The sequence below is a fragment of the Poecile atricapillus genome, chromosome Z (assembly GCF_030490865.1).
Source record: "Poecile atricapillus isolate bPoeAtr1 chromosome Z, bPoeAtr1.hap1, whole genome shotgun sequence".
Lineage (NCBI taxonomy): Eukaryota > Metazoa > Chordata > Aves > Passeriformes > Paridae > Poecile > Poecile atricapillus.
The window spans coordinates 7,286,869-7,305,022 of NC_081289.1; the positions used below are offsets into that span (position 1 = coordinate 7,286,869).

General features: G+C 41.8%; 1 protein-coding gene across 9 annotated transcripts; it reads left to right on the forward strand.

Moving 5' to 3' along the window:
- The first annotated feature begins 66 nt into the window (after positions 1 to 66).
- Positions 67 to 18,085, forward strand: LOC131573433 (meiosis-expressed gene 1 protein-like). Of its 9 annotated transcripts, none has more exons than XM_058827394.1 (5): positions 67 to 183; positions 2,237 to 2,369; positions 4,224 to 4,386; positions 10,572 to 10,684; positions 15,137 to 16,759. In XM_058827394.1, exons 2-5 carry the CDS (start codon positions 2,239 to 2,241, stop codon positions 15,228 to 15,230), a joined length of 501 nt encoding a protein of 166 aa, XP_058683377.1. In that variant the 5' UTR covers positions 67 to 183; positions 2,237 to 2,238; the 3' UTR covers positions 15,231 to 16,759. The 9 variants fall into 9 exon arrangements, 8 of the variants coding, with proteins under 8 accessions (XP_058683377.1, XP_058683376.1, XP_058683375.1 ...); XM_058827393.1 differs by having other exon boundaries at positions 85 to 204; XR_009276196.1 differs by lacking the exon at positions 67 to 183 and adding an exon at positions 230 to 346 and having other exon boundaries at positions 4,213 to 4,386.
- Positions 18,086 to 18,154: the final 69 nt, after the last annotated feature.

The following is an 18,154-nucleotide window of genomic DNA, read 5'->3' on the forward strand; positions in this document are numbered from 1 at the left end:
AGGCGACCCCGCCCCGCGCCGGCCAATCAGGGGCGGGCACGGCCTTTTAAAGAGGCCATGGCGGGCGGTTGCCTGGTGACCGGTGGCGTGGTGAGGGGACGGCCGTGAGGGGACAGCCGTGAGAGGCGCCGCCATCGCCCCTCGGCCGCCGCTCCCCCCCTCGTGAGAAGTGTCTTGAACGTGGTTTGTGTCTCTTGAACCGAGGTGGGCCGCCTTAAGGGCTGCGTGGGCGGGTTGTGGCCATGGCGATGGGAGCAGCCTGAAGTTGTGGTCGCGACGCAGTTGCGGATGCAGGCCGGGACGTCTGCCTGAGCACCTCGGAATGTACAAGGAACTGTCGGGTGGAGTAGGTAGAAGCCACTGGAAAGAGAGGAACTTGGATTAGATATTAGGAAGAATTTTTTTACAGTGCGGGTACTGAGGCACTGAGACAGGTTTCCCGGTGAGGTTGTGCTGCCCCAGCCCTGGGATAGTTCCAGGCCAGGTTGGATGGGGCTTTGGCCAGCCTCATCTAACGGAAGGTGCCCCTGCTCATGGCAGGGGGTTGGGACGAGATGCTCTTTAAGGTCCTTTCCAGTCCCTTGACATCCTATGAAATCTCTTACGGGCTCTCCTGAGTCCCCAAGCAGGTCCTGTGTTTGCTGACTTGGTTTAAGTGATGTAAGAAGTACAGCCTCCCGCTGCTCTGCCCCAGGGCCTCTCCTGCCTAGGGACATGAAGCTCCTTGTCCGGGCTGAGGACGCAGCAGGGCCCTCTGGTCTGCTCCTACTCTTCAGCTTCAAGTTTGCTGGAGAATATGAGTGTGCACCCTAGGTATAGCAAAATGGGTGAAGGTGCAGACACCATTCCACCCCAGCACCAGGCACACAGGCTGTGACCCACAGTGCTGACATAGAGCCCCTCACTCATGACAGCCCTCCCCCAGTAGCTATTTTTTCAGGACACATCCTGTTCCTGCTCCAGTGGCTGGAAATTTAGTACCCCCACCTACTCCAGATAGCATAGGCCAGAGGTACCCATACCCCCAGCCAGGAGTTGGCACCAGTTTTCACTCATACACAGATCTCACCATGTACTGGCACTTTGTCCTTGCAGCACACACATGTGTGGAATAGAGAGTTTGTGCAGAGAGACAGTTAAAATTTAAGAAGCTACAATAAGGTAGGACAGTCTGTGATGATCAGATGTGGGGCTTAGCTGGGCATGTAATACTGACTGCTCCTGTTTTACATAGGACAGGCGTATTTTATACTCCTTTCTGTCTATTCCTGTCTTTGTTTTTCATTGCTCCTGCACATTCCTCACAGATCTATACAGTTCCGTGGATTCCCACACCTCTCCAAGTCTAGGTTGCCCTGGTTAAGTCTTAGCAGTGCAAAGTCCAGGTTGATCTCCCTGGATGTCATTCCTGTAGTTTCTTGATAGCCCATCTATTAGTGCTAGAATTGAGGTTTGTTTATCTGAGGGCTTTTTGTCAGGTCCTTGTCTCTGCATATTTTGTTTGTTTCCCCCTTTTCCCCAAATTTCCCAGCTGACAAGGTCCCTGATCAGATAACCTTGCTGGAATAAACATTTTCACACTGTTCACCTGCCAACATAACCAGCCGGGTGTGGTTTTCATCACCACCTTCCTCATTTGCTGCTCAGGTTTGAGTCCCCATATATTGTTTTATGGCTTCCTCCCTTTCCTGTAACCCCATGTTGCAGTGAAAATGGTCCTTGAGTAGGTGCCCTAAGGGAGCAGACATTCTCCTCCAATAAATCCATACAGCTTGTGTAACTGTTCAGGAAACCACCATCAGCGAGCCCAGACTAGTTAGGATTCCACAGTAATTGTGTTATGATTAACATTAAAAAATGTGTTCCCAAGGCCAAACCACTCACAGTTTACCCTAAATTAGGAGCAGGCAAACATTGTCATCTTATCAAATCCACTTCACTGTTCAAAAATTCCCCTTAAATGAAAAGTGTTAATATTAAACTGAATATTTCCTTACCATTCTCTTGTCTTTATTTGGCTTTATCTGTCTGTTGTCTTTCATCTCTTCCCTGAATTCCTGGCTGGAGTACAGCTGTCCTCTGCTCTGGTACAAAGAAAACAGCTCTGTGCCTGGAACTTGGACACACAATAGACAAAGACTACAATTTTTAAATAGCAGCCTGAAAATAGGATGCTTTCATTATATGAAGTCACAAAGCTGGAACTTTCAATATATGATCTTTACTTTTTGTGCAGGGATGCCTGTGGACAGGCACTGTGAATTAATGGTGACTCACGAAGAGCCAGACCTACCCACATGTCTTGAAGAAAAACATTCATTAGGTGAATCCAGCACATCCTGTAAAGAAGAACTTAAAACTAATGACATGTAAGTTATCACAAGACACTTAATTTCATTATGGCTTAGCATGTATTAAGATCTAATGTTATTGCTAATCATACTGACTCTCTAAAGTCAATATTGACTGACAACAGTTCTCATCAAACATGGATGAATAAATACAGAGATTAAAATATCTTGTGATATCTCTACAAAAGAGCCCTTTGCAGCACAGCAGAAAAAAACCCCTAACATTGAGATAGATATCTCAAAGACTACCCTAAGTTTAGAATAAGGATCTATACTTAACCTGTTAATTTTTATTTGATACCTCATAACCAGGTGGGAAAATTACTTTTTTTATTTTAGTAAATGGCTGCTTTCAATTGCAAAATGCTGCAGTAGCTCAGGTAGAAGAATACAAGAAATAATTTAGTGTTGCCAGAAAAATGTCCTTTTACATATTTTTATTGATCTCTAATAAAGTGTATTTGGTAAGAGATGAAAGCCCCTTTCTTTGTCTCCTGATGGCTGTCATACAAACAGATGACAGGTGTGCAGACTTCTTTCTGCTAGTTCCACATTGTGATAACAATAATGCTTGATATAATTTTCACAAAGATTTTTATCCTGTGGTGCGAGACTTTTTTTTCCAATTTCTGCTTTTCTAAAAGACTAGTAACATGTTGCATTTGCTAAGTTTTCAGCATTCAACTTTTCAACCTCTGTTGATATAGGAACTTGCCAAGTAAAGAAATTGAGCAAGGTTTGGAGGCAGCATCATACCCATAGGGAAGGAGACTGTATTCATCTTCCCACTGTGTAATTCAGAAGCATTCATTCCTTGGAGATGCTTTTCTAATTATGAAGCTGAAACTTGGTGACATTTCAAAACTTATCTCTGATCATACCTGCTAGGCATGATAGTGATGTGTGCGTTTTGCTTGCAGAAGCAACAAAAGTTCTATTTGTGTAGCAAAATAAGATATGCTTAGGAAAGCAAATGCAATGAAATTCAGATATAAGGCAGAAGTCAAATGATTTATTTCTTTCAATGTAGTTCAAATCCATCCCTGGTGACTATCCACTGTCTGCAGATTTTTTTATTGGTTTTTTGTTGCTGTTGTTTTTCGGGTTTGGGTTTGCTTTTTTTTTTTCATTTACCTATTTAATTAATTTTCTTTTCAGCTTGAGTTTCAGCTTGTCCCACTTCTGCTCTTTTCAGATTTAGCAGTTGATTAACCTGTTTCCTATGTCCCAGCAAGCTGAACAAATGGGTTTTGTTTGAGGAGGAAGTCAGTGGCAGTCAGTTTGACTGGGCAAAGGTAGAAAGGAGTGAATTCTGGCAGGCTGTGTGCCTTGTCTCTTTATCCAGTTTATCTCTGAAGACCTTATCTCTGTCATTGGCATTGTGACTATGTCACTGACTGTGCATTTCTCCTTTCCCCTCCTCTTCCATCCTGAGTATTTGCTGTTCTTCAGTAACAGCCCAGATCTTCATTCTGTCATTCCCAGTTTGGACCCAGTTTTGGTGTCACCTCAGGGGCAAGAAAGAAAAATCTGGACATCTGCCTGCCCACCCCAAGGGGACAGCAACTGCAAAGATGTGAAATTCAAAAATACTGCATTTAATATTTTTTTTAATACATCAATATGCACAATTAAATTTTAGGAAGTTTGAGTTGAGATATATATGGAAGCACAGACAAGCTGGGTTTGTTTGAGATCAAGTAATGCATTTAATTTTATTCCAACTGCTTATAACTTTTTCCTTTTTTAACCTCAGACCTTGAACTCTGTAATTCCTTTATTTTAAAATTTTGTTCTATCCATAACTCTATGTCCCCAACAAAATCACTTGCTTCTCTCTTCTCTATTTAATTTTTTCAAGTCTAATTTCAGGAATATGTCTGAAGTTTCTGAAGTCATGACAAAAGCTGACATCAAACCAAAATCTATGCATCGTGCCAAAATATGGTCAGATAATGTAGAGAACTTATACAGATTTCAGCAAGCTGGATACAGAGATGAGGTGGAATATAAACAAGTGAAACAAGTTGATGAGGTAAGATGTAGAACTTTGTAAGAGTTACTATTTTAAACTTCTCTCTCATGTAAAATGATTAAATAAAAATGGAGGTGCTGCTTATTTCCTTTCATTTAAGCTAGGTTCTGATACACTATGTTTCCTCACAGGTCGGACTTGAGCTCTTGAGCTGTTGTTAACTGTGTAGAATAATTAATTTCACAGAAGTGAAACAGAAACAATACCCAGCCTGTGTTTTGCTCCCCTTCTCTGATGCATTTAGAAGCATCACAGATCTCTTTGAACAGATGTAGCTGATCTCCAAAGGAATAATTCTGTGTTGAGGGAAGAAATATATCAAAGTGAATTCTCTGAAGCTTCCCCACTAGTCTGTCAGTAAATCTGATAGGAAGTTTGTTGGTCATCCATGGAGTCAGTCCTGTGTGAAGCTATTGCTTCAGTTTATAGTTGGATTGTGTGGTAGCACAGTCAGGTTTTGTGCACTCTCAGAACTTGGCCTCTATCAAAATGATGTCCACAATGGAACTATTTGATGCCAGCTGTACTAAAGGCAGTTGTGACACAGGCTCTTGTCATCACCAAGGACTTGTGCCTCTGCTCGCTACAGTTGGTGGTGATGCTCCCCAGCACATCAAATGAGCTATTGATTAGTGGCCAAATATCCAGCAGCTACTCAATGTTCAAAATAGCAGCCAAAAGGTTAATACAATAAACAATATGTCATTTTTATTACACCTCTGTAATTTATCTTCCAAATCAGCAAATATAGTATGAAGAACACCCTTTTAAAATATGTTGACTTCCTGTGCACGTAAGAAACCACAGAATGTTCCAAGAAATTCACTCCCCATCCATTTAACTCAAAACACAGCAAAACATGTTGATGTGCATAATAAGATACAGTTTATTATTTTATTGTGGGCTCTGACTACTGCAAAGGATGTGGTATAATCTTCAGTAATTGCAGAAGAAAATCACATAATTATTGTGGTAGGATCTGTGTGTTTAAGATTTATGGCAAGGCACAACCACTGGGAGTTAAACTCTGATGAAAGTTAAAGAATACCACTGACTTGTAATGTGAGTGTGCATTCTGTTCCTGCCTGCCAGGGCCTGGCAGTGATTCTCTTTCTACTTACATGTTCTGAAATGTCTTGTTTAGTCCATATTAGGTTTTTATAATGCAGTTGTTACTAAAGATGCAATTATAATGTAGGTGGAATGAATATTAAGGCTGTTATGTTTAGACAGACAATGCAAATCACACAGCTGTATGCCTGAAGTCACAAAGTGAGTGATGAAACCACTTCTGGGGCTCTCCAATTAGAGAACGCTCTAGTCTGACATCCTGTTGTCAGCTCTGCCTGGAAGAGAAATAAGATGCTTATTATCTGATTTTTAAGGTTTAGTTTAATCAGAAGCAGTCATAGATGCTCAAGCTGAAAGAGCTACTAAAGCCATAAAGCTGTTGAACATGCAAATGCTGAAGCCTTTAATTGAAAGCTTTAAGCTGTGGAACAGTGAAGAGCACCAGGGTGATGCTGGGTTTATGTGGGACTCATCCCACTGTCTTTGAGACTGATACAGTCTGCAGCTTACTTTATTTTCATGACATTTCTAATGAAAAGCATATTTTTCATGGTCAGAAGGATCTGAAAGAAATGTATGTCAGTCTTACAGAAGCAGACTCTTGCAACCTCTCAGATTACTGAATAACTGAATAGCATCAATATTATTGGTGCTATTGTTATATTTCTAAACAAGATGTTTTAAAAACTTTGACTTGCCCAATTTTAAATTAGCCGGATAAATATCCTTAGATTCCTATTTCTAGGCTTTTCAAATCACATAACTTTATACTAAACCTGAACACTGGTTTCTGTCATCTTGTTCTCAATCTGTTTTTAAAAGTTCAGCAACTTAATAGAAAAGTAGTGTTTAGATGCAAATGAGGGTTTCCTATGGAAGTAGATCCTATATTCCTTGCAATATCATGCACAAACATCATTTAATGTGAGAACATTCAGGTGATTTTATATCCTTTTTGTTCTGCTTATAGGTAGAGTGCTGGCCAGAAACTGGATTTGTTAAGAAACTTCAGAGAAGGGACAATACATTCTATTATTACAATAGGCAAAGAGAATGTGAAGACAAAGATGTCCATAAAGTGAAAGTTTATGTGTATTAGTATTGTTACTGTTCTAGTTGGTTTGTTTTCATATATTGTTTCTTAGGACCTGTAAGTGAATTATGTAGTCTGGCTTACCTTAACTATCCATGTCATTCTTAGATAGAAAAGGAACTGCTGAAGAAACCTGAGCTATAGACATAGAAACTTCACTTTTTCCTTCCTACAACCAAAAGTCTTATTATTCCTCATTTTCCTGGTTACAAATGCTTTGACATAAAGCTGAAAAGCTGGTAAATGGACATTGTACATTTCAATTAAATGCATAACATCCATTGTAAATACAGACATCAATCTTTATTCCAAAGAATATAATCTTGTTGACACTGGTTAATGTCAGCCACAGTCTCTTGGTGTAGCTAAGGGTTATGAGACTCCAAAGGGCCAAAGTGAGGCCAGAGCACTGACTAACATTTCCTTGGAGCAGAGTAAGAAAAACAAGCAAAGAATTTAAGTGAAGGACACTGAACAATCAAGTAACAATGGCAAGTGCTGAGCTACAGATAAAAGGATAGGTTATTGTGGTAGAAAGAGTCACAACAGAAATGTCTTTCTGTCTATCCCCAAAGTATTTTTGACAGATGCCAGTGTTAATTACTCAAAGAGGAAATATTAATTGACTTAGTAGCATATGCCTTCTTGCAGGGGTGGACTGTGGATTCACAGGTGTTGGGAACATGGAGTATAAAACTCCAAGGAGAACATGAAATCCACGCTCGATAATATTTAGGGGGAAGTGACCTACACAGATAAGTGGGATTTCTGAGCAGAATTAATTTCATCTAACTTCAAATGTCACATTATCAACATCCACACCTGATCCTGATCCTGTAGATTGGATGGCCTTTATTCTGAACAGAGAGAAGCTCTTGTGGGCACAATTAATTTCTTTTAAGTGCAGCTATGTAACATTTTCTTTGAATGTGAAATCAGCTCTGCAGCAACTGGCCATACCTGGGCTACTGAGACACTCAATGAAGATGAGGGACTGTACTTACCTTCACTTATGAAGGGATTTAATTAAAATACTTTGAGATGCCAAAACTCTTGATAATTGACCAGTAGAGAAGATTGTTATGTAAACCAGTAGGTGTGTTTGTGATAGTTTCATAAAAATTCATTTTAATATTTCCTATCTCTACTGTTGAACGAGGGTATGTAAACTTAGTTTTAGGCATTAATTAGCAGTGTATATTTGACCACCTATCTTATGGATATTCTTAATTTATTTGAACCTAAGATGCAGGCAGACTCAAGAAATAGAGGACTTACAGCTCCTAAGCGAAATAAGTAGTATGGGTGCAATATTTAAAAGACCTTATTGACTATGACTGGTGATGATCTCCTCATCTTATTTAGACTATTTGTGATGTTTTAACTTAAATTTATATGAGCTCTGTTAAAGAAATGACTGAAAGATACTCTGAAGCAACTATGAAACATATTTCTGGAAGGTATTAATGGCATATAAAGAGAGAGTTACTGCAATGTTGAGAAATAAAGCATGGCTACAATGAATGTCATTTCAGCCTTTCATTATGATTTCTTTTACACTTGAGTGCTCTGGATGTACTTTTTTAATACAGGACTTTTTGCATACTTTGCAGTTAAATAGTGGGAACAGAACAATTACCAGATAACCCACCTATTTTGTCTTTGTCTAAACTTTAGTTTAGTGGATCTCACGTTGTTAACTTTATAGATTCCTAAAAACAAAATATTCCAGTGGTCATGAAAACAGCCTTTAAAGAATTTCAAAAAAATAGATATGTTGTATAGCCAGCTCAAATTTATTGTCAGAAATTACTGCTATCAGCACAAACAGAAGAAGTGAGAACATTTGGTACAGCCATTTTCTAAGCCTATAAAAAAGACATAGCTGGGCATTTGAGAAAATGAATTAAAACTGCAGGTAACTTCTTAGGATTTAATGTGGATTTTTTTCCTCAAGAAAGATTTTTAAAAGCTGAAACACATATAAGAGATTATTCTGGGATTCCTTCATTTTACCTGACTACTACTCAATATTTTTGCAATATTGCTGGATGTTTCTGTCTGTATTTTAAAACCATGAGTGTGCATTTCATGCAGTCCATGGATATTTCACTTCAAACAAGTAGCATGGACATGGGAATTCATGTTCTATTTAATATGAGTTGACAGATCCTACCCACTTTGAGAGAGTAAATTACCTAGGTATTACTTATATTTTTCAGCATTGTCAGTGTGAAAATGATTGAATGTCACTGTGATATTTTAAAGATTCACAGGATGAAGAAGAAAGACAAGCCTCGTAATTAGTAAGAGCAATTTACAAAGGGGGCCTCTGTCAAGACTGTGGTGAATTTGGGAGTTCTCTCAGTTTATTAGTGAAACAGCAGGTTTTGTGCTGGCAGTCTTGATTTCAGTTATAATTATCTTTTGACATCCAATTCACGCTAAACTTAAGGTAATGTGACCACTCCTCCAGCCTGCCACAGTTCCTCCTGACCGGGCTTTGTCGTTCGGCTGTGCTGGCTGAGCATGAAGCTGATATTTGAGTTCCAACAAAGTTTCCTCTGCTGCCTGTGCACTGGATGTATCTTTCACTCAGAAGCGCTGTCAAAAGAACTCAGGGTTTTCTCTTATCTGATACATCTGTAACTGAAATAGTCCTACCTCAGCTTTAAGCAGGTGGAGAACTGTGGTCTTATTTGTCTCAAGCTAAGTTATGAAGGACTTAGTGTCAGAACTAAGTGATCTGGGGAAGCTGTGCTTCATTTAAGGGTGACACAACTTATCAACATAAATAACTTCTGAATATCATTATACAAACTTTTTTACTGAATTTTAAAGAGCTGAAGCACATATCTCAAGTTTTATTGCCTAGAGATGAAAATATGTGCTATTTTTCTGATTGGAGTCTTAGTAAAAAAGAATTCTGTAAAAAATACTTTCCCAGGTACTTATCTGTTGGTATTTCTTCTATCAGGGAATACTGTATTGCTCCTAATGGCCGTTTGCAGCAGCTCAAGGAATGGCTCTCTGTTAGCTTGCAGTTGGCTAAGACTGATCTACTTGGTCTAATTCTAATTCTCTTCATAGCTTTTTACAAGAAGAATAATTCTTTCTGTGCCTCTTGAAGCTCATAAGAGTAGGGAAAACAAAGTTTCAAGACCCTCTTTTCAGGCTTTGTGTTTGACAGCTATGAAATGGCAAGAGTGCAGCCTTGTGTGTTCCAGGCTGGTGTGCTCTGTTTTTCAGGCTTTACTGGAATCCATTATGGAACTGTATTTTCTGTCAGAGATGCTGTGGTTGTTTGATTGCTTTGCAGTCACAGCAGCTCAAAGCTCCACACAGAAGGATGGTAGAAATGGTTTTGGTTTTCACTTAGGCACCTGAATGGACAGTTGTTTTTCCATCTCTGAAGACAGGTGAACCTCAACCTTTTGGTTTTCAAACATGGTTCCCTTGTTTCAAAGGGTTGAAAATGGTTTGCCTCAAACTGATTAAAAACAACTTTCTAACTCAGCAGCTGCTGGTGCTGCTGTTCCTCACACTGTTGATACAAATGAAGGCTGCCTGAAAGTAGCTGGAATAGAGTTCCCTTATGCTCCTTGCAGGTTCTCTCCTGGTACCCCAGTTCCTCTGAATTTATCTGACTCATTGGGTCTGCTTTCTCAGTAGCCTGCCTGTGCTAAGCACCTCTTGGCAACTGTAATTACTTAAAAAAACACAATTTCTTTCTTGTTGCAATTGAGCCTTTGAGTTTAATTCAAGTCTGAAGTACAGCACCCTTACAAACAGCTTTTGGGATGGTGACTGGGGAATGTCTACTGACAGCAGAGTTCCAGGGTGGCACCCAAAAAAATCACTGCAATGTAACTTTGAACAAGCATAATAATTTTTAAGGATGCTTTGTTCTGCCAGTGTATTCACATCTCTCAATGTTTAACATCTTCTTGATGTTTGCTGCTTTTTGCTTCTGTGGCTCCTTTTTCCCCTCAATACTCTTCCATATTCTCTGCCTTCACAGGCACTCCACACTCATGGATCTCTTGAAAAGCCTGTCCAGTGTCCTCTGTCCTGGCTCCCTCAACCAGCCCTGGCTCATACCTTGAGGCTTCCAGGGGCTGGCACCCAACCAAGGTAATTAAGGATAGGATTTAATAAGAAGGCAGGCCAGACTGCATGGATCAGGGCCAGGGCACAGCCAGGTCACTGTCCTGCCCAAATGCTTGCTGTCATGTCTGATCCCTCCAGCCTCCTTCCTTATCATCTTCACATGCTTGTTCCCTGATCCTTCCCTTCTTGTGTCTTTGGTCGTTTCCGTAAATGTCCTGTAGTAAGTTTTGTTCATTCCCCCAGGCTCCCTCAAATACACCTCTAATTTCACACTAACCACGTGTTCTCCATCTCAGTTGCAATACTGAGGCAGATCCTCTCCGAATCCAGATTAGCTCCTTTAATGGCCCATCAATCAGTGCCTGGCAAGCTCTGGCTTCCCTTATTATCTGTCTAATCACCTGCTCATTAACGGTTGTGTGCCTGTACGTTAAATCACTGTTTTCCCTCGTTATTTGTTATTTCTGTGATACTGAATAACCAAACAATTTACTGAAGCAGATGCTCTCCAGTTTCACACGTCCTGTGGCAGGCTCCCCGAGGCAGGCGCTCGGCTGCGCTCCAAGGGGCGGTGGAGAGGCACCCACGCACCCGAGCCCCGCGGTGCTGCCGCTGCTGCAGCTGCCCGGGCAGGCGGCAGCTCTAGGGACGTGCAGATACGGGGAAGGAAGGGAATGCCGAGAAGCAGGAGGAGGGGGAAGGGGAGACAAAGGAAGAAGGGAACGGGTTCAGGGAAGGACGAGAAGGTTAAAGAGTCAAGCACACAGATGCATCAGCATTTTGCCAGCAATCTCGTACCCACAGAAACCTCCTCCCCTGCTGGCAGGGGACTCTTGCTGGTTGGGGAAGTAGGATGTGGTCCCAGCTCCTCGCTGCAGATGCTCCTTCCGCCTTGGCAGGAGTACCAAATACCTCGTCCTAGGAGGAGCTGTCCTGCTCAGGTGGATAAACTGCTGGCAGCTGTTTAGGGGATGGAGCAAAAAGCAGGGGGACTGGATATATGGCAGGTTCTTCGTGTTTGCCCGAGGTGTCTGGAGGATGTCTGCTGTGCTGTCATGGGGAGCATCCTCATGCCAAGTACACGATGTTCCAGCCAGGGCTGGGATGTGAGTGAGGAGGAGCCAGCAGGTGGGCTGTGAGTGCGAGGAGATAAGTGCTAGGATGCTGTGCCTGGAGAGATGGGCTGGAGCCAGGCACACGCAGCACAGGGATGTGTTGGGCAGAATTTCTGAAGAAAAGAGCCTGGTGTACCTGCGGATTAAGCTCTTTCCGTGGCTCTGGTTTCCTGAAGTTACAGACAGTGGAGCTCTTGCTCTGTGGTGGTTACAACCTGCCAACTCCTATCCTAACCTCTCTGAGAGATACACACCCATCTTGTTCAGAAGGAACTTGAGTGACAATCCAGAAGGACCCTTCTTACCCCCACTGGACCCTTCAAAAAGGAGGAGGTCTGTGTACCAGAGCTGCAAGACTATTGTTTGGAGGAGATGCTAATTTAAAACATGTAATAGCTTTTCGATAGACTATCACAACTTTGGTGTCAGCAAATGAGAAAGATTACTACACTTGCAACTACAAGGACAGAGATTTATTTAAAACACCAGTTGATTAGTATGTTGTCAGACCAGAGTAATACTTCAACAGAGAAGATAGATAGGTAGATGGATGACAAACAGATGGACAGATCTGAAGGATGAGTTCAGAAGAGGTGTTTAGAAGAGATATTCATTGCCATAGAATGTATATTGCTAACAGATTATTGAGAATGGAAGGCAAAAGAAACAGAAGCAATATAAGAACTTAGGTATGTTATAGACAGTAAGAAGACACAAAACCATCACTGGGAATCTTAACTTGGGAGTAGCTGCTCTGTTATTTACAATCTTACCATTTGTATGCATCAGATGGTAAAAACATCACACCAAATGTTCATAATTCTTGCTTTATTGTATCAGAGCAAGGTAGTAGATTAAATAATTTACCATCTGTAGTTGAGGAAGATGTAAAACATCACCTACTAAATACAAACACCTTCAGTTCAGAAGTCTGGGGTCATGTACACTTCCAGTCTTAAGACCAGTAGCTCAGTACTCTCATTTCACTAATTTTAGATCTTAACAAACTTTGGAAAACTGGAGAGGTGGCAGAGGACTGATGGAGGGTCAACATGAACCAATACTTAAAAGGGAATGATACTATATTGGATAAACAGACTCTAATTGGTGATAAATTAATGAAGTGCTTACACTGGGACTCTGTCAATAGAGGTTAATAAGTATTTTCCACTGTGCTTCACTGATCAGACACATCTTGTCTGATACAGACAAGGTGGATACGGAGATGTAAGACAGATACAGAGCAGGCAGAGGTTTTGTTCCTGGAACATTATTTTACTGCCTGAGGACTAACACAGTTTCCAAACCCTGTCATCAGTCTCAGCCCAGAGTTCCCTGACTATAAGCAGTGACTTGTGCTGTGTGAGACCCCGAGATGAGAGTTCACACCTCATACCTGGGATGGAGCCCTCTGCCCTCAGACTCTGTGAAATCCATAAACTTCAGTAAGATAACAGCTCCCTTGTGCAAATAGGATTTGCATGACTTGCTTTTCAATTCAGAGGCTGTAGCCACTGCAGGTTTTGAATTGCCTATGCCCATGGAGAAGAAAAAAGCCTGTGGCTGGGGCAGTGCCAGCTGGAAACATTTCAGCAGAAGAGGCAGCAGTCTGGATTTCAGGCAGATGTTTTAGTCAGCCTCTGGCTAGCCATTGTTTAATGGAGTAATGTGCCTCAGGAACATGAAATTTTGGAAGAAAATCTTCTCTTGGATGTGCTTGGCTGACAGGTAGGCTTGAGGTGGCTTGGGAAGATGGATGAGCCACACAGACCCTCGCTGCAGGTGGGATGACCTCTCAAAGCATGCTTGCTGTGGGTAAAGAAGGTTTTTCATCTCGCCTCTGTGCAGAGAATCACAAAATCCTGCATTTTGAGGCTGTGGTAATGCCAAAGGGGAGCATATGCACATAATAAGGAAGGACAAATAGGTGGATATTTTTGTGTCCATCCCACTGTGGAAAGCTTAAATGACAAGATGGAAATTCTGCAAAATCAGGAGGCGGTACTGCTGCTCTGTATTCTTTTGCTATTCAAAGTAGCTGTTTTCCTTCTTGAAGATCAGTACCAATGTAGATTGCCCTGTGATGTTCCTGCCACCCTTGGTGGGGTGATGGGTGATGTCTGATGGGCTGTTTTGCTGTTCAGCTGGTCTGTAACTACCGGTGTCACACCGAGCTCTATCCTCTGCTCTTCAAAGGGGTGTTTTGAAGCAGTGCCACAGCTTCTGCCCCACTTAATGTCTGACACCAGCTCAGAGGAGCAGTTGGTAAACTGCTTATACATCTATCAGAAACCCAGGAGGGAAATTTATATATGCATACACATGCATATATTAATGAAACATTTATCTTTTTGAACATATTTTTTCTCAAAAATAAAAAATATTGAGGACATTTTTCTCTAAATCTATCGAATGCTGACTCTCGGTTGAGATTTTGGAGCATGAAGGAGCAGATGGGAAAGCTGCTGCAATGCATTAAGTAAGATAATGTAAAAGAGGGAGAATCCACAATCCTCATAAAACTCAAATTCTGAAAAATCCACAACAGAATGAAGATTATAATGAATAATTCAGACAGTACATCCTTGAATGAGAATGCTTCAACTTCTTCATTTGCTCAGTCTCTCATCTGATCTCCAAGAGCTAAACATAAATGTGGAAAAAAGTGAAATAAATAGTTTTTCAGAACCGTTTGAAGTCCTGTGCCTGCACTCCAGAGCTCGGAGGGATGCCATGGGCTGAGGTTTGCACTGGATCTGTGAGCTTGTGCCTCCCTCTGCTGACTGCCTCCCCAGACCTCTCCTTGGCTGCAAATCATGAAAGGCCATGGTTGTTTTTCCCCTCCTGCTGGGCTGATGATCCTCCCCATGTTCAAGCAATGAATAAAGTCTGGGGAGTTGTTGGATACAGGCTGCTCATATCAGCCACATGGTGCCAGTGGGTGTCACCCCAGCAGTCCTGTGTTCCCTTTGTGGCATCTGTCCCATGGGTCCCAGTGCCACTCAGGTACTTCATTAACTCTAAATTAAGGCATCCTTGTTTAGAGGAAAAACTCTGAAAGCCGTAAGGCAGAAGCTCAAGGAAAGTTACCAAAACTGAAAGATGCAGGCAGATTATCACTAGATTACACCTGGGGTATACTGGAAATACTTCACTGAATTTTGATTTTGTCTTATTTTGTGGTGTGGGGTTTTGTTTTTTTGGTGTTCTGTTGTTTTTGTTTTTTTTTAAAGTTTGAATATGTCTGTAACACCACTTGGTACCAGTTTTAAAACCTTTTGGTCCCTATAGGCATCTACCAAGTAAACCTGACTGTGGGAACTGCAAAACTTAAAGGTTTTGGATTCTCTTCTCCTTTCAGACACTCTCTACAGAAACTTCCTGTCCTCTCAGCAGAACATGTGCCCCCAGCAAAGGCAAGGAATGTACAATCCCAGCATGGCAGGATTAACTGAAAATCATGCCCCTTGCTCTGAGGGGAGGACCATGCTGGCTGTCCTCGAGCTGGGTGTCCCTTGATGATCTGCCAGGGTCGGGTGACCCTTTCTGTAGACGGAGTCAAACCCAACTCTTTTGGAATGATCAAGAGGGATCTCAGTGTTGTAAATATCTTGTCCATTTCCTCATGTTGGGAGCTGATAAAGATAAGATTAAAGTCTGTTCTAACAAACCAGGTTTGTTAGTCAGGTTTCCTTTGGACCTGAAGACAGATGAAAACAGCTCCTGGATGCCTTAGGAGTTTTGTGTTGTGGAAGCATTGTTAGGAAACTGAGAAAGCTGCTATCCTTTCAAAGTAAAGTGTGCCAAGTAGAACAGCCCCAGGGCCATCCTGCTGGGAGCTGAGGGCTGATTTAATAGTGCAAAAACCAATTACCAGGCTGTAATCAGTAATGGCTGTGTTGGGAAGCTAAAATCACTACAGGGAAAGAGACGGGAGAGCAGGGTCTGCTCTTGCTGGAGCTGAGACCCAGATAAATGGCAGCAGAAAGCCCCTGCTACCAAAGAGTTATGGCATAAATTGATGCATTAGAAGCCCCAGTGCATTAGATCACTTGGAAGGACACACAGAGCATCCGGAAGCCAGGTCAGTGAAGGGCTGAAGGCAGCACTGCCTGCCCAGATGAGTTACTGACCTCCACCCTGGGACTCCAACAGCCAGCTAGTGAGTTACAGAGGCAGCAGCAGCAGTGACCGTGATATATAATTATCCTTGGAATATATTGAAATTTTCATATATGTGCTGAGTTAAACCTTCACCCAGAGTGCAGAGAAAAACACATGATGACTTTTAATAGAAATAAAATATTAGACAGGAGAAAACATATAGTCTTTTATAATCAATGGTGCTGATGTTCTGAAGAGACTCCAAAGCTCTCTGCAATTTATGGGCCAAATCTGTTTCTAGAAAGTAATGCCAGGAATATTTTTGAGGAAGGAGAGCTAAAGCTCGGCATGTAAACCTTGGAACTGCTGTAACAGACACAGCCAGCTGTGATAAATGTAAAACACACTAAATAACACCAAGGGAGTTGTATCCAAGCTGAGCAGTAAAAATCTTTCCAATGTTAAACCATGCAAGATTTCCTTGGATATTACTTCCTCCATTAAAAAGCAGGTTGTTTTTTATTTCAGACCTGAGAAGCATAGGTACTTTCCACTGAAGATTGATATACTTACTCTGAATTGTAGAAAGAAGTGAATCTGTTTGGTCTGTTACATTAGTAGCTCAATCAGACGCTCATCAAATTACAGCTGCTGTCTATGAAGTGATCACATCACCCAGGAAGAACTTTGATGCACAACTGAGTGGTCCAGGTGGGAGAAATGTAGATTAGTTAAGTGGAGAAGATGTGTAGCACTCAAAAAACCAAGATATTCTAATAAAATATGGGCTGAGAAATAAGTAACTCCCTTGTTCCAATATTCACTGACTATTGATTCATTGACTATTATGTGCAAGTAGTAATTTGTGGTTTTCAGCAATTTTTGCCTGTGTTTTGCATTTGTTTTCAGTTATTCAGTGGATGTGGACAAAGGTTATATCCCTTTGTCCCACAGAGCCATAACTCCCAGGTATAAATGCAGTACATGATGCCGGGCACTGCCACAGCCACCCCCCTTCAGCACTGCCATGCCCCACCCAGACCCTACAACCCCCTCAATATATAATCTAGGCACAGCCAGAGCCTGCCCAGGAATATAATTAATATCCAAGTACTGAAAAGGAGCACAGAACTAACTGTTCTGTAGGTCAAGAGCACTTGTGTTTCAGGAAGCCACATCCTTCATACCATGGGATTGTTTTTTTCCAAGTGGCTCAAGAGGACATGAAGAGTTTCTCCACTGAGTGCTGGAGACCTTTCTTCCCCAGCGCTTACCCTGGGAATGACTGCTGGAGGTTACAGGAGGCCTTTGTGCCTTCCCACCCAGTTCTTTAGCTCAGGACACTGTCAAGCTCATTGAAACTGTGGCAATTGTCCAGCCTTACTCGAATTCAGTACTTTTCACCTTTGAAGTGGCCGTGCTTTGGTCTCCGAGCGCGTTGAGCGCAGAGGCTGAGAGCAGATCGAGTGCTCCCGTGTGCACAGCACGGCCCCAGGTCAAGCGGCCCCGGCAGCACTTGTGACCTAAAATGACAGAAATGTTTCGCAAGAGAAGTGGCTGATTTCGCTGGGCTCTTGCTCAAGAGCTGGGGAGCTCCCAGGAGCCCTGAGCAGCGGCCGACGGGAGACCTTGGTGACAGGAATTGGAGCCAGCAGCAGAACAACTGCTCTGGCAGTCCCTGTCTGCAGCTGGTGTTCTTCTTTCTGATCTTATCACCTGCAGACCTGGCCTGGGAATCATTTCTATCCAGCAAGAAGGAAATGGCCATGCTATTTCTGCTGAATTCCAGTGGTATTTAGGGGAGTTTGTCTTTTAGGGCAAGAAACCCCCTGGAATTCCTGGAGACGTGCATGGCAGAGAGAACACAGCTTGTTTGAACAAAAAACTTAAAATCTGTCCTGGAAGCCACAACATTTAATGCACCTTAATTGGTTTATTTTCATCCTAAAATGCACTTTAAGAAAGGTTGTATCCATGATGGTCTGGGGGAGATCCAAGAGGAAAGCTATTTGCTGAGACAAAGTGATATAAATAGAAAAAAATAAATTAACTAAACAGAAAAATAATCCCAAACCCAATAAAAATTAATTTAAATAAAAATTAAAATGTAAATAAAAAATAAAATGTAAATAAAAATATAAATAGAAAATTAAAATAAAATAACTAAAAAAGAACAACAAAATAATGCCCCCCAGGCTTTCTCAAATGCAAACCCATCATCAGCTCCAAAGGAGCAGCAGCAGCAACAGTATATGGGATAACTTCAGCTAAGGAA